At 44.3% G+C, this 17,103-nt stretch overlaps 1 protein-coding gene across 12 annotated transcripts in view; it reads right to left on the bottom strand.

Moving 5' to 3' along the window:
- Positions 1-17,103, bottom strand: part of plekha7b (pleckstrin homology domain containing A7b) — a 652,966-nt gene that overhangs the window by 104,380 nt on the left and 531,483 nt on the right. For all 12 annotated transcript variants that reach the window (XM_086007862.1, XM_086007863.1, XM_086007864.1 and 9 more), the window contains one exon: positions 15,410-15,883. In XM_086007862.1, coding sequence (XP_085863988.1) covers positions 15,410-15,883 — 474 coding nt within the window. The remainder of the gene's footprint in view (positions 1-15,409; positions 15,884-17,103) is intronic.

Genomic DNA, 17,103 nt, shown 5'->3' with positions numbered 1-17,103 from the left:
CTTCACAAGGTCAGGAGTGCGGCTGTTTCACTGATGATTGTAGTGCTTAGCTCCATTCACAACTCCTCCGATAATGAAGCAATTTATGCTAGCCACAGAAGGACCTAGATAACATCCAGGCTTGGACTGGCAAGTGGCAGGTAACATTCATGCCACCTAAGTGCTGAATATGAGCATCTCAAACTAGAGAAAGCCCAGCCATCTCTTCTTGAACTTCAATGGCACCACAATCGCAGAATCCCCCTGCAGATCAATATCTTGGGGGTCAACATTGGCCAGAAGTTTAATTAGACCAGGAATATCAACGCTGTGGCTGCAAGAGCAGGTCAGAAGCTCAGTATTCTGTGGTGAGTGTCTCACCTCTTGCCTCCTCAAAGCCTCTCCACCATCTACAAGGCTCAAGTCAGGAGTGTGATGGAATACTCGCCACTTACCTGGACCTCAACAACACTCAAGAAGATCAACAGCATCCTTTTGTTTCTCTCTCACACCTGGCAGCTATCTTTTGCCCTGCCAGTACACTTTACACCTAATCACAGCCTATTACCATCTCGTCTAGCTTCTAATCGCTTTTACTTCTTTTGGTTCTTTTATTCTTTTGTCCGATCGCAGCCCTGCCTTCGATCTAGTTCCTTTTCTCTCCAGTTTTGAAGAAGGGTCAAACCCGAAACGTCAACTCAAATTTCTCTCCACGGATGTTGCCTGACTTGCTGAGTTTTTCCAGCATTTTCTGTTGTTATTTCGGATTTCCAACATCTGCAGTATTTTGCTATCGTCCAGGACAGAGCAGTTTGATTAATTGGTGCCGCTGTATTGAAGTCAATAGCCACTTTGCGGCAAGCCTATGCAGTGGATGTTGGTAGCCTATTTGATTGTGCAGGACATCACAGCAGAGTCCATTCCCACGGTCATCAGACATCCACTTTTCTCCAGCAAGGGTCACTAAGTGCTCCTCCTGCCACACCTGGTCATCAGTTATTTCAGAACAGGTCAGAAATCAAACCTAGGACTGTCCTGGTCTGTACGGCGCAGTAACATCCTGGGCAGTGCATTTACCAAGTGAGGCACCAGTTAGAGGCTGTTTTTGACCTCAACCAGAACAATGATCTCCCCCGCCTCCCACGCCAACAATCCTGATAAAATTGTGTTCTGCACTCTTGTTACACTAAAACTGCCTAAAAATAAAAATTTACATTTCTATAAAATCAATGTAGTGGAATAAAACAGATTCATTTTCTAAAATCCATTCAATACACACAAAAAATAGAATTTCAGCCCACACAGTATCTTTAAATGTCAATTTGTTTTATGTGAACATCCCAAAAGACTACTTCAGGAGGAAAAAACAGTTCTGGCCAACACAGTAGGAAGGTACTTGCATAAATCAATTTTATACAGGTTAAAATATGACTGTATTCAATGAATAAGCAATTAGATATAACAAGAACCATAATAGAATACTTGTTAGTTAAACAAAGCCGCTGTTTAAAAGATCAAACATAACACATCACTTCTGTTATACTTTATAACCGTAGCTTCATTGAAAAAGCAATGCTTGCATCTGGGTAGGTCCACTTTACAGCACAGCTACACTCAATCAATAATCAACTGGAGCAACTGTTACAATTCTGTGCTTAATATTAAACAGGCACAAAACAAGCCAATACTCAGCCCTGGAATTCTATTAAACATTTTCAATGAAACTGCCAGAAGCCAGACACAACAGGGGAAAAGAAGATTTAAGTAAACTGCCAAGCATAGCTCAGCAGTAATATGTAAACATTAAACACTCAGAGCCATACTTATTGAATAGCCAGAAAGTAGTGAGCAGGCCCTAAGTAGCAGGACCAAATGGCTACAGACAGTTCTCGAGGTTACAAAAGCCACAGGCACTGACACCTAAGTTCTGCACGATTATTATTAATGACTCAGTCAAGCCCCACTCCAGGATTGGAGCACACAATCTAGGATGGCATTCCAGTACAGTACTGGAGGAGTGTTGCACTGTCAGAAGTCCCATCCCTTCGGATGAGGCACTAAACCAAGGTCCCAACCTGCCTTTTCCAGGGCTCAAGTGAATGTCAGAGAATCCATGGCACCATTTGAAACACAGGGAATTCTCCCAGTGGCCTGACCAACATTTCTCACCCAACACCACTAAAAATAAATTAACTGACCATTCAATCTCTTTGCTGCAGGTGAAATCTTGCAGTGTGCAAAATGGCTTCCATATGTATTTACATAACAATCACAGCACTTCAGAGTATATTATTGTAGGTGAAGCACTTAGAGATGTTTCAGAGAGAAGTGATAAGGTGCTACATAAATGCAAATCCTCCCAATCATTTTATCATCCAGAAACATCTGTCCTTAAAACATATCTTTTGCTCATTTTTCCCTACACCTCAAGTTGTTGTCTCCTGCTGAGGTACAGTTCCATGGACATTGGGAGCCCTCCAGTACCTCATTCCTCTCTGTGACATTATAGGTTGACGTGTACTTAAGATTGTCACTTTAAATGACCTACATCAAGGACGCTACAGAGAATCACACGGCAATTTTTCTGGCCACAGCACTAAAGCAATGGGCCAGAGCAGTAAGTACAGTCAGTGCGCACTGAAATCGCATTCAGCTGTTCTTCGGAATTTCCCACCGTTGGTCTCATTAGCTATTCATAACAAGCTCCCAGCTTGAATTGGACTTGCTTGTGGGAATGAGTTAGGTGGAAAGTAGTGCACAGCCGCAGCTTTTAAAGGAGGAGTGCCTGCCATAAGGCTCTTTCTGCTTCCAAGGATGGAATATATTCTGGCTCCTTATCTTTATCCTGCTCGACCCTGAGCTGCAGTGTGGTCCACCTTCTTATACGCCTAATCTCTTTGGATAGCAAAATTGTACAGCATGGAACAGATTGTGATGATCTTGGAGACAATGTTGCTACTGAATTCTAAGACCCCCCTAATTTGTCTGGGAATCTGAAGTGTTGTTTCAGGATTCTTGTAGTGCATTCAATAATAAACCTGTTGGTTGCAGTGCCTCTGTTGCATTAGCACTCTACTGCTGTTCAGGGCTGTTTCAGTAGTGTCAGGCGTTAGGACTTCACAGTGTAACACAAGACTTCAAGGAACCATTTTTGCAGTTTTCTTTTTATGCCACAATCACAGCACGGTGCTTTGCATTAAAATGAAGATGTCATGACTGCTACCCAAGAAGCAAGGGTCACTTGCATTTACCGGTTTTGATGGTAACCTGCACATTAATAGAGCGGAGTCCGTTGCAGGGCACAGAATGCACTCTGGGTGGGGGAACTTCAATGTTCATCACCAAGATGGCTCGGTAGCACCACTACTGACCGAGCTGGCCGAGTCCTGAAGGACATAGCTGCCAGACTGGGATTGCAGCAGATGGAGAGAGATCCAACACGAGGGGGAAAACCTACTGGACCTCATCCTCACCAATCTACCTGTCGCAGATGTATCTGTCCATGACAGTATTGGTTGGAGTGACCACCGCACAGTCCTTGTGGAGAAGAAGTCCCATCTTCACACTGAAGACACCTTCCATCGTGTTGTGTGAAACTACCACCATGCTAAATGGGACAGATTCAGAACAGATCGGCAGCTCAAAACTGGTAACCAACCCTAGTTCAATGAGGAGTGTGGAAGAGCATGCCAGGAGCAGCACCAAGAATACCTGAAAATGAGGCAACAACCTGTTGAAGCTACAACACAGGACTACATGCATGCTAAACAGCAGAAGCAGCATGCTATAGACAGAGCTAAGCAATCCCATAACCAACAGATCAGATCAAAGCTCTGCAGTCCTGCCACATCCAGTTATGAATGGTGGTGGACAATTAAACAACAGGAGGAGGAGGCTCCTTGAACATCCCCATCCTCAATGATGGAGCCCAGCATGTGATTGTAAAAGATAAGGCTGAAGCGTTCGCAACCATCTTCAGCCAGAAGTGCCAAGTGGATGATCTATCTCAGCCTCGTCCGGAGGTCCCCATCATCACAGATGTCAGTCTTGAGCCAATTCGACTCACTCCACATGGTATCATGAAATGGCTGAGTGCACTGGATACAGCAAAGGCTATGGGCCCTGACAACATCCTGGCTGTAGTGTTCAACACTTGTGCTCAAGAACTAGCCTCATTTCTAACCAAGCTGTTCCAGGTATCTACTCGACAAAGTGGAAGTTTGCCCAGGTATGTCCTGTTCACAAAAAACAGGACAAATCGAATCTGGCCAATTACTGCCCCATCAGTCTACTCTCAATCAGCAGCAAAGTGATGGAAGGTTTCTGTTGTGTATGTAACCGTTCGTCTTTAAGAGCACTACTTCAGGGTGGCACTATTTATTGGCTCATGTATACTGTAATACCGATAGTGACCACACCAGTATATAAGGGTTGTGATACGTTAACTAGGGCAGAAATCGCCCAGACCTCTGAATAGTAAAGACCTGTTTTGTTTGTACTTCTAAAGTCTCTGAAGTTATTTACTGCACAACTTACAGACTTTACAATGGCGACGAGGCCGATCGTACCCTGCGGCAACAGTAGTTCCTAAGCAACTAAGGAGCGTCGAAGTGAGGCACCCGCCCTCGTCGTTCTGCTGGGTGAAAACTCGAGGCTGCAGCGATAGCAAAGAGGAAGATTTTGGCATTGAAAACTTCCATCTGCAACAGGCACTGACGGTCCCTTCTGCCACAGTGAGGAGCGAGCCGATCGACAAGAGAGGCAAGGCTGCCACGGACTGTGAGTAAGGGAACAGTAAAAGAAAATAAGGAAGGAGTAAAACCAGAGGATAAGGGCGGTACACTCGACCACGGTCGAGGGGGAAAGGAGCCAGACAAAGTCGGGTCCAGAGGCGCTGAGACCGGGAGCAGGCCGGGTGAGACAGAGCCGAGAAATCGGGAATTGGCCGAGAGCCAGTTCAGAGGCTGTAACTGTCCGCCGTCATCGGGGGTACCCGGAGCCGGTTGCCTGCCGCGGGAAGGAGAGCGCTGAAGCCAACGCGAGGGCTGGGGATCTGAAAACCAGCGGAGAGCGCTGAAGCCGACGCGCGGGCTGGGGGTCTGAAAGCCAGCGGAGAGCGCTGAAGCCGACGCGCGGGCTGGGGATCTGAAAACCAGCGGAGAGCGCTGAAGCCGACGCGCGGGCTGGGGGTCTGAAAGCCAGCGGAGAGCGCTGAAGCCGACGCACAGGCCGTCGCCCGGTAGCCAGCGGCCGTCGCCCGCGGGGGAAAGTGTACCCCTCCCGCCAGGGGAAGAAGCGGGAAACCGCCATTGCCGTGGGCGGGGAGAACAGAAAAGCGCGGGGAAAACCGCCATTAAAGTGGGCGGGGAGAGCCGAGAAGCGCGGGAAAGCCGCCATTTTTCGCGGGAAAACCGCCGAAGAAGGAAGAAGCGGGAAACCGCCATCTTGGAAATTATTAAGAATTTCAGAAAAGTAATAAGATTTTTCAGAAAGGCTGGTGTGTTCTCAAGAAGAGAGAAGAAAATTAATAATAAGTAAAGTAATACTTGTACTGTTCTCAAAAAGAGAAGAAGATGCCTAAGCGAGGAAATATTAATGACTTTAATGCAGAAATAGAAGACTGGGCCACGTATGTGGAACGCATAGAAATATATTGCGTAGCCAACGAAATTGAGGATGACAACAAGGCAATAACTTTGTTAAATTCGATGGGAGCAAAAACATACGGGCTTTTGAAACATCTAATAGCACCAGTTAAACCAGTGGACCAGACCTTCGAAGAGATCGTAACAGTGTTGAAGGATCACTTGAACCCCACACCGTTGATGCTGGCTGAACGATTTAAATTTTACGCCAGAACCCAGAGGCAAGATGAAAGCAATGCGGAATACTTAGTCGAACTGCGTAAGCTAGCGAAATACTGCCAGTTTGGAGGGAATTTGACAGAGGCGCTGCGGGACAAGTTCGTATGCGGCTTGGCCAAAGAAGGAACGCAGAAGCGACTTCTGGAAGAAAACGACCTCACACTGGACAGGGCTGTCCTCATAGCTTCATCGCACGAAGCCGCAGCGAAAGGGACGGCGGAAATGCAGCGGCACTCGTGGTGGACCAAATTACAACAAGCACTCCCAAATGCTACCGTTGTGGAAAGACAACGCACGACCAGAATCAGTGCTGGTTTAAGAACCAAGAGTGCAGGAAATGTGGCAAACTGGGTCACATCGCGAAGGTATGCAGGTCCGGAAAGAAGACCAACAAGCAAAGGAAGCCACCACCACAAGGAAAGTACAACAAGGTGCATCAGGTGGCTGAAAAGAGTTCAGACGAACAAAATTCAGACTCAGACCCAAACAGCCAGGAGCTGGATAGTCTGAGAATCCACCATGTGGGTAAAGTAACTGATCTACAGTTGATCTGGGTCACACTAAAAATAGCGGGAGTCCAAGTACGAATGGAGCTGGACACGGGATCAGCTGTATCCGTCATCAATCAAAAGGACTATCACCGGCTATTCTCTCACATACCCTTAAGAAATACAAAATTCGTATTACAGACATACACGGGGCATCATGTATACCCCCTGGGAAAAATACGAGTCAAGGTGAGAGATAGGGGTAAAGAACACCCACGAATGTATCTGTACGTACTACCTGAGGGAGGACCACCACTTCTGGGACGGGAGTGGATCAAGAAAATAGACATGGAATGGCACTACCGACAAGCAATGACGAGTGAGGACTCGGTGCAGACAAGCAGCTCAGACTCCGAGCCGGAAGACGATAAGTCCAGCTTATGTATGAAAAACAAGATTAACATGAACTCACGGACTAAGGTTGGGAAATCGATGGCGTGCATAAAGACAGAGAATTCTGAGTCTGTTCAAGCTACAGACAGATGCATTACGGAGGAACACCGGGCTAGAACTCAACGTTATGTCAAAGTACAACGACAATTAGAACAGTTGAGTGCCCGTCTCCTACAAGAGATGGAAAAGGTGAAAAAGTTCTGGGACACCGAATGGGAGTCCCTGGAAAGACAACAGAGACAGCCCGCTCAAGCAGAGAGCGACCATAGAGCCATCGTGGTCAAGTACCAATCACATCTCCCTGAGGCTGTTCAGGAACTAGAATATACACAGAACGATCCAAAGGAAGAGGAATCTTCAGGAAGTCAGGATGGTATTCCAGTTCACCTCTACGACTTGTTGCAAGCAGAGTGTAACGAGTTGAAAGAACAGTATGAACAGGCTCGGACTACAATCCTGGAAGGGGTTAACTTGGCAACTTCCGAAAAGCTCGTGTTAGTGAAAGAACATGAACGACTAAAGGTTGACCATAAGCAAGAATTACAAAGTCTGCAGGAAATGTTTGATGAGCTTCAGGCCAAGGCTGACTCATCGTTAGGGATTCAATCCATAGGAAAAAAATTAGTGGTGGAAGACATACCAGAACAGGGAATTCAGGATGTCCAAGAACTCGTTAAATTATTAAAGGAAACACAAAATAAATATGAAGCAGCAATGGCCGAGGTCCAACGACTTGAAGAACAGATGCAACTGGAAATCTTTTCAGTGGAAGAAAAGGGAACTGTAAGAAACACAGAGACCGTAAGAATGGGCCATGAACATGAGCTTAAATCGTCAGAGGAGAAGGGTTTGGAGCTCTCAAAAGTTATTGAAATAGCCGAGGTTGCAACACAGACGAAGAAGATGGCAGCAGAGCAACCCTTAGATACCAAAAGTACGCTGACTCATGTCAAGGTTGAACAACAGAACGCTGAAACAACTGCTCCGGTAGAGGGATTGAATAGTCCGATCAATCAATCTCCAAAGGAAGTTGAAGTATTAAAATCACAAATGAGGTCATTAGTAAACAACTTGCTGAAAGCCCAGAAAAAGTTAGAGGAAGCGGAACACGTGAAGAAGTCTCTTCAGGAAAGATGTCTGGATTTGGAACAAAAATTGGCTGACGTCCAGCTGGGTAGGGAGGATATAGAAGACCCTCTCGCTGGCCTAGCTCAGGACGACTCCGAATATTACTATGTCCTGTCCTGCCCAACTTGTAACTTCGACTCCCACCATACAGAAATCATGGAGGAGCACCGAAAGTCTACGGAACATCGGGAGAAGGTGGCTCTACTACGGAAAAAGGAGGAAGAGAAGGAGGAACTGCGCATACAGCTGGCAGCTGACAGTGGAGCCCAGAGAGTCTCCAAGAAGCAGAAAAGGAAAAGTCAAAACAGAAGATGACCCATCTGAACCATGATTACCTCTACCAGATCACACACGTGGTCGTCCCTCCGAACGGAGCCAATTCAGTTCGGAAGTTCAAACTGTTAAACCAATGGAAGGACTATTGAATGAGTCACTCCAGCAATGTGAACCGACTACACCACAGAGACTGAATCTATGAACTGTTTTCCACAGAGACTGAATCTGTGATCTGTTTTGACATGAAGATATATATGTTATTATGTTATGTTAAACATGAAGTTATATGACGTTGACTCCATCGAGAGTATATCTGCAACCTGTTTATATAAAATTGAAGATTGTATGTTTAACGGGATTCTGTAAGTAATAAGCTAGGAAGGGAGGAGTGTTGTGTATGTAACCGTTCGCCTTTAAGAGCACTACTTCAGGGTGGCACTATTTATTGGCTCATGTATACTGTAATACCGATAGTGACCACACCAGTATATAAGGGTTGTGATACGTTAACTAGGGCAGAAATCGCCCAGACCTCTGAATAGTAAAGACCTGTTTTGTTTGTACTTCTAAAGTCTCTGAAGTTATTTACTGCACAACTTACAGACTTTACAGTTTCGTCAACAGTGCTGTCAAGAAGCACTTACTCGCCAAACCTGCTCATTGATGCTCAGTTTGGGTTCTGCCAGGACCGCTCCAGACCCTACTACAGCCTTAGTCCAAACATCGACAAAAGAGCTGAATTCCAGAGGCGGGGGGCGTGTGACTGCCCTTGACATCAAGGCAGCATGAGTGAGTGAGGCACCAAGGAGGCTCAGTACAACTGAAGTCAGTAGGGATCAGGGGGAAAACTCTCCACTGGCTGGAGTCATACCTAGCACAAAGGAAGAAGGTTGTGGTTGTTGAAGGCCAATCATCTCAGCCCCAGAATATTGCTGCACGAGTTCCTCAGGGCAGTGTCCTCGGCCCAACCATCTCCAGCTGCTTCATCAATGACCTTCCCTACAACATAAGGTCAGAAATAGGGATGTTCGCTGATGATTGCAGTGTGTTCAATTCCATTTGCAATTCCTCAGTTAATGAATTAGTCTGTGCCCACATGCAGCAAGACCTGGACAACATCCAGGCTTGGGCTGAAAAGTGGCAAGTAACACTCGTGCCACACAATTGGCAGGCAATGACTATCTCCAAAAAGAGAGTCTAACCACCTCTCCTTGACATTCAATGGCATCACCATCATTGAATCCCCCACCATCAACATCCTCAGGGTCACTATTGGCCAAAAACTTAACTGGACCAGCCACATAAATACTGTGGCTACAAAAGCAGGTCAAAGGCTGGGTATTCTGCAACAAGCGACTTACCTCCCAACTCCCCAAATCCTTTCCACCACCTATAAGGCACAAGTCAGGAGTGTGATGGTACACTCTCCACTTGCCTGGATGAGTGCAGCTCCAACAACACTCAAGAAGCTCGACCGGACGTCGGTACCGCAGCATCCGAACCAGGACCAGCAGGTTTAAGAACAGTTTCTATCCACAGGCAGTGCACCTACTGAACTGCTAACCGCACTGCCCCACATATTATAAGTTATATGTTTATGTAAATATATATATTACTAGCTGGGGGGAGCCCGGCTTTGCCAGGGCTGTTTTGGGCCGGGCGGTTTAAATCGAGTGCCAGGCTTTGGGCCCTGTCTGTGTCCCTCTGTGAATCTGCTGCCGGGCGGTTTAAATGGAGTCCCAGGCTTTGGGGCCCTGTCTGTGTCCCTTTGTGAATCTGGTGCCGGGCAACATTTTAAATCGAGTCCCAGGATTTAGGGCCCTGTCTGTGTCCCTTTGTGAATCTGCTGCCGGGCAACATTTCTACCTTTTAATACCTTGAAAGATGAAAGTGAAAGTACTTATAAAAGGCTTTTGGTAAATCTTATGTTATTTTTAAAAGAGATACTAACTTTTTCAAAGCTGGATGATCAAAGTAGTTTGAGCTGGAAGCTGAAGTAATGGCAGTGAAACAATGGCTGCCACATCCCTGAGATGAAAATGATTAGTCCCGCCCACACACCGATTGGCCAACCATCAGGGGACCGTACTGTAGGATTGGTCAATCGTGACGGCACAGGATTGGTGGAACCTTGACGTCAGTCAATCAATGCTAAGTAGCAGATAATGAGTTTAATTTTGAAGGTTTTTTGCATAAGGCGCGAACAATTTTCCTCCGACCGAAAAGTAAATACGCTTATGAGCGTCCCGGAAGCGTAAGCTTTCTTCGGAGGTAACGCGCGCGTAGGTACGCTGTATAACTTTCGAGCGCATAGCCGGGCAGACGAACACCCGAGGACAGACAGGAGGACAGACAGGAGGACAGACAGGAGGACAGACAGACAGAAAGAATGATCCGTTTATATATATAGATATATTACCATATATTTATCATATTACATTACTATTATTTCCAGTGGTAATTGAGGCTTTTTTGCACTATTCATCATATCCTGCAACTTGGACTGTTATTGCTATACTTTCTGCTTATTGTTTTTATTTATACTTGTTTTTACTTTTTGCTTTTATATTTATATGCTTGTATTGTGGGAGTGAGTGGGGAGTAAGCATTCCATTGTACTAGTTACATATGGCAATAAAATGATCTTGAATCTTGAACCAACTACAAGATGCACTGCAACAACTCGCCGAAGCTTCTTCAACAACACCTTCCAAACTGAGACCTCTACCACCTAGAAGGACAAGGGAACGCCACCACCTCTGAATTCCCCTCCAAGTCAAACGCCATCCTGACTTGGAAATATATCGCCATTCCTTCACGGTTGCTGGGGTAAATCCTGGAACTCCCTCCTTAACAGCACTGTGGGAGTACCTTCACCACACAGACTACAGCGGTTCAAGAAGGCTCACCACCACCTTCTCAAGGGCAATTAGGGATGGGCAATAAATGTTGGCCTTGCCAGCAATGCCCACATCCTGCAAATGAATAGAAAAGTTCATGAAAGCTATCTAGTTGTGTGCAGTGGCCCACACAACCACATGGTTGCCATCAATGAAGACCCTTCATTCTCTTCTTCACCCTCCAAATAATAGAAAAAGCTCCATTTTCAAAATTAGAATTACTGAAGTGAAAAATCTGGCAGCTGAAACTCTTAGCCAAAAACCTTTTTAAAAAACCCTCAGGACAAGTAGCCAGGAAAATAATGCCAGCAAAACACTAAAAATAAATTCCACTTTCAGATATTTATTCTCAAAACGCTTCGGATATTGACTTCCTGTCAGCCCAGAATATACTCACCCACCATGTTTTCTACAGGTGAAAATCATGAGAAAGTACATTTCAATATTAAATAAAGCTCTTTGCTCTTCTCAGCTAGAGCTCCTTTGGCTCGTCTAACAAAATCCGACCAGAGGTTTGTATATGTCACAGAACCGGAGAGATCTGGCCAGACCATTCGCCTAATTTTCTAACCCCATGTCTGTACTGCTCCAGCACCACTAGTGATGACAACTGGAACATTTAGCCATGCAGTAAAAGCTAAGAATTTCAAATCTCCAGCAGCCATCACAAACTGCACTTTCACAGGAGGTCAGAACACCAAGAGAAGCTTCATTACTTCTCAAATAAATAGTTGCATTTTTATAGCGCCTTTCACAACCACCGGACATCCCAAAGAGCCTTACAGCCAATGAAGTGCTTTTTTGAAGCATAGTCACTGTTGTAATGTGGGAAATATGGCAGCCAATTTGCACACAGCAAGCTTTCACAAACAGCAATGTGATAATGACCATATAATCTGTTTTAGTTATGTTGATTGAGGGATAAATATTGGCTAGGACACCGGGGATAACGCCCCTGTTCTTCTTCGAAATAGTGCCATGGGATTTTTTTTACGCCAACCTGAAGGAGCAGACGGGGCCTCGGTTTAACGTCTCGTCCGAAAGACGGCACCTCCGACAATGCAACACTCCCTCAGTACTGCACTGGAGTGTCAGCCTAGATTTTTGTGCTCAAGTCTCTGATGTGGGACTTAAACCTTCTGACGCAGAGGCGAAGGTGCTACCAACTGAGCCACAGCAGACACTTATGGCAAGATGGTGGCAGATTCAGACACCTTAACTGCACAAGCAAATGGAATAAACAGACCTATTTAAAATAGACATACTTTTGGTGTGTTTGATGTAGAAAGCACAGGAGTGTACAATGTCTTTAGCACAGATTTAGCATTCAGATTGTAATTGCAGTGCGCAGAAAGATAATTAGGTTCTCTAGATTAGGCTCCATGGGGCAATGCATTGGTGCTGCAATAAAGTGCAATGCGAGGCAGAATTCAAGGATTTGAAGTGCTATGCTCAGTTGGACCCTCAGGAAAAGTACTGAGTGGAGGCAAAACACTTCCCCATAGAGAACTATGAAAAAAATCAGACGAGAACTTACCTTGGCCTGCAAAATGATTCCCCCCTCAACACAAAACAAATGGTCCCTACGTAGGAGATGAGTTTAATTCATGCAAGCCTCAAGTCTCAGTAAAAAGATGCAGATTGTTTTGCTTGAAGAAATTAAGCTCAGGGACTTTAGAATTGCTTAATGCTTCGAGCAACTTGAGAGTAAAATGCTGCACAATTTATATTAAAAACTAGATAGTTATGAAAATTGAATTATTTACTGAACTCATTGTTCAGGAATACTGAAGAAGTACATATATGCTCTAAGGACATTGTTAGGCACATAATACCCACATGTTATTAAAGTTAAATAAAGGAAGGCAGACCTAAAACCTGTCATGGCACAGCAAATTTTATGGGCAGACTTTTCTGAATATTGCCAGGTAGAAATAAAATGATACGACTGGCCAGGGAATTATTAAACCACCCGACTGAGGTATTAGCTGCACTCAGGGAATAATAAGAGTTCAGCATTTAACACTGGTAACTGCATTAGACTGTCAATAAATGACTGCAAATCAATCTTGTCATTTATTGCTTATAAAATAATGTCCATTCAATCATTACTTGACAAAGCAATTTGCCATATTCATATCATACTGATTTTAATATCCATGTAAAATATGTTCACTGACCAAAGATTAGCTCAAAGTTGGAGATAGAAAAAATTATTTGAAAGACATTAAGCTGGGGTAGACTCACTGTTAGACATGATAGAAGGCATCAGGTAAGTTTTATACATATATAACTTTGCTATATTCACATTGATGCACACTCCCAACTTCCCTTCTCACAGTTCACGCTGGCACTCTCCTCCCCTGAATCAAGTTTGTGCTGCACTTATCTCTCCCTCCCCCATTTCATGCTGACATTGTCTTACCTACCCCTTAAGTTCATGCTCACAAATTATTTCCGGAAGTTCACACTGGCACTCTCCTCCCCCTCCCCCCACGTTATGTTGGCATCCCAAGTTCATGATCCCACTGTTCTCCCCACCCACAAACCCCCCCCGCCCCCCAACCGTCACATCCCGCCGCCCCACTCCAGTTCATGCTGGCACTCTTCTCTCATTAGTTCTTTACCCCTGTCCCCCTGACACCCAATTCTTGCTGGCATTCTCCTCTTCAAAGTCTTCCCCCACCCCCCTGGCCCAAGTTCATGCTGGCACTCTTCTCCTCCCCGCTCTGGTACTGTTCCCGGGTTTTGCTTTCTGCCCCACTCAACACTGTTCTGTGACTCTTACCCAAGTCTTGTTGCTTTTGCTGGAATCTGAAATAATTGAAACTGGCTGCATCAATTAGGTGGGAAGTACGGACCAGGGAGAGGAGAATGCCAGCATGAACTGGGTGGGGAGGGCTACAGTGGAACTCCTGACCATTTTTTTTTCAATATTTATCTACTTCCTACTTAAAGGCTGTGAGGAAGATTATTTGCATAAAGGTTATTCTGCTTCCAGCACGGTTCCTGGTAGGACAAGAGCCCTCTGTTTAAAAAAGAGTTCTTCTCGCCTCTCCCTCCATTTTTTGGATTATCACCTTAAATGTATGTCCTCTAATTATCAACACAACAACCAGTGGAATTAGTTTTTCCCTATTTACCTTAACATAATTACTCACAATTTTTAACACTTCTATCAGATCTACTCTAACCAGCCACGGTATGGAGCCACAACATTCAATTTGGTTGGGCTTGCAGCAACAGCACTCAGCTCGGCTCTGGGGAAAGAGCAGGGGAAGAGTGGGACTAATTGGATAGCCCTTTCAAAGAACCGGCACAGGCACGATGGGCCGAATGGCCTCCTTCTGTGCTGGAAGATCCTATGAAATCTATGGACACCACTTCTGCAAAACATTAGGGTACACATCCCATGCAAGCCAAAAGTAATCAGGGCAAACTTGCTGGCAGAACTTGCCACCAGCAGCACGCTCGTCAGCAGCCAGTTAAACCAAGTGTTTCAGGCAGGACTCCCTGAAGGACAGGAAATTTGAATGTGTGTAATTAGACCAGCAGGCTACCAATGGCACGACAAACCCATCTCTAGTCAAAGACAATTATCTCAGATATCAACAATGGGGAGCAGTTGCTCGTCCCCTAAATCTGTGGCACTACTCGCCTCTAAGTCTCAGAGTTACTTGCACAGTAACCCCTACAGATTTCCAGTGAGAGTCATTTTTTTTTGTTGACTTTAACCAAATATGTCACATTCCATTTTTAGTACTTGGGATTTGGGGGGTTTGACCTGTGCTTTAAGGAATCATATTCTGCAATTCTGTCCATTTCTTATTGAAATGGAAAACCAGTGGACTTGCCATAATATACAACAGGGCTGCTATTTATAATTATATCCCAGTATACAGTGGCAAGAATTGAATTTGACTTATTCAATCATATGGGATTTTTATTGGAGTTTTGGGGATCATATTTTCTGATTCCATTTGTTTTTTTTGCAAAAACTACTGACCAGTCCCCTTGATCGTAAAGCAGTAAAAGTACAGCTTGTCCAAAAAATGCAGTAATATGCAGAATTTCTACCATTTCTGAATATATTGCAGAAAACTACAGTATGCTGAGCTGTAAATATTCTCAATGAAGATCTTAATTATTTATAACAGTGATAATTTTAAAGCTTAAGGGTATAAAAAGGTCATTAAATAGAAGTACTTGCGAACTAAGCAATTGGCTCAATGTATCAGATTAGAACTGATTTTCTTTTCTGTTTAGGTTTGATGTTCAAGCAATGAATGTAGGCCATAAATTAATAAAAATGTATTCTGACCTTTTGCTCTCCCCTTTGTGTGATTTCACCCAGTGTTCTACTTGTACCATGGAACTTTTCCGCTGGACATTCTTCTCTGTGCCAGTTCGGGGCACAAACCCCCTCCGATAAACATTGGCACCATTCTGGTCTACCAAAGTGGCACTTGTTGTGGGAGGCTGAAGTGTGCCATTACGCTGTGTGGGCTGTGGCCGAGACAAAGGATGATGTTCTGTAAACATGTTGTCGCTCTCTGTGGGACTTGCTTGCACCTTGTTCTTGCTCCCTTTTCTAGCCTGTATCTCCATCGGATCCTTCTGGAAGCCATATTTCTCTTCATCATCCCTCTCTTTCTTCATTTCTTCATGTTTCTCAAACCCAAACTTTTCATCCATTTTCCCAGCATGCTCTCTGCCCTGAAGCACTTCTGCCTTGGTAAAGCCCTTGTATGAGTTGATATGGTTGCTCTGAGCAAGGCGAGGCCTATCTGGTTCTCTGCAACAGAAAAAAAACATGTTTTCAATATAAGCACACAAAGAAAAAGCACAAAGCTTGAAAAATAAGAAAATTGCTCAAAAAGTATCTTGCACTTCCACAGTGCTCCTCAGACAGAATTTTACAACATAGAAGGAAACCATTTGACCCTTTGCTCTCTGAAAGAGCTGTCCATTTAGTTCCATTCCACTACCCTTTCCCAATACCGGTTTATTTTTTTTATTTTTCAGATTTTCTCAGATATTATGGATTCTGCTTCCACCAATTTCTGGTAGGACATTCCACATCCTAACATCCCACTGCATTAAAAAAGCCTTCAGATTTCTCCCCTTGTATTTTCTCTGATTATTTTAAATTTAATCCCTCTAGTTATCCACTCACTGACCAACGGAAATAGATTTTCCCCTTTTTATCTTATTAAAAACCCTCATAATTTTGAACAGCACTATCAGAAAAGAATAACCTTCTTTGTTCTAATGAAAAGAACCTCAGTTTCTTAGGTCTGTCTTCATAACTAAAGCCTCTCAACCCCATATATCACCTTGGTGAATCTCTTCTGTTCTCTCCCCATGGTCTTCACATCCTTCCACAAGTAAAATGCCAAAACTGGACATCATGTTCTAATTGCCGCCTAACCAATGACTTTTGGGGAGCTAGCAGTGCTTACGGAGGACGGGGAGGGGATTGGAGTGGGGAACGATGCAGGTCGAGGGTTTTGCAACAAGACAATTTCAGTGCCTACGGTTAATTGGAGGAAAAACAGGAGTTATTTTATTGAGGTATTTTTGTAAATGCTTCATTGAAATATGACCCAGCAATAAATTTATGTTCAATTCATAATGCAACTGTTTATAGGAGTTGGTGCCATTGATAGCTAGAAAAAGTAGTTGAAACAGTTCTCTGACATTTTCTGTGCGCCACAATGTTCCAATACCGAGTTAATAGAAACAAATGTACACATTTCCCTCCTAAATCCTCTCTGGATTTTTTTTGGGAGGGGGAGAGGATATTGCCTCTGTTTGCCATTTATAGCAAAATTGTCAGCATATTCACAATTTTTGTCTAAACACGAAAGAGGAACAATTCTCCCCCTGATTTTTGGGGATTAAAGCCTGAATTAGGCTAATTTTTTTGTTGTACATGGGGATGGAATTGAATGTGTTTATTCTACCCCAGTTGCACGCTAATTCTTATGTCCTAATTAAAGTGTCATTGGGTGC

The sequence above is a fragment of the Somniosus microcephalus genome, chromosome 15, assembly GCF_052327205.1.
Source record: "Somniosus microcephalus isolate GS21.2 chromosome 15, FLI_Smic_1.0, whole genome shotgun sequence".
NCBI lineage: Eukaryota > Metazoa > Chordata > Chondrichthyes > Squaliformes > Somniosidae > Somniosus > Somniosus microcephalus.
Note: the sequence above shows the minus strand (reverse complement) of the source record. Positions and strands in the feature narration are given on the sequence as shown.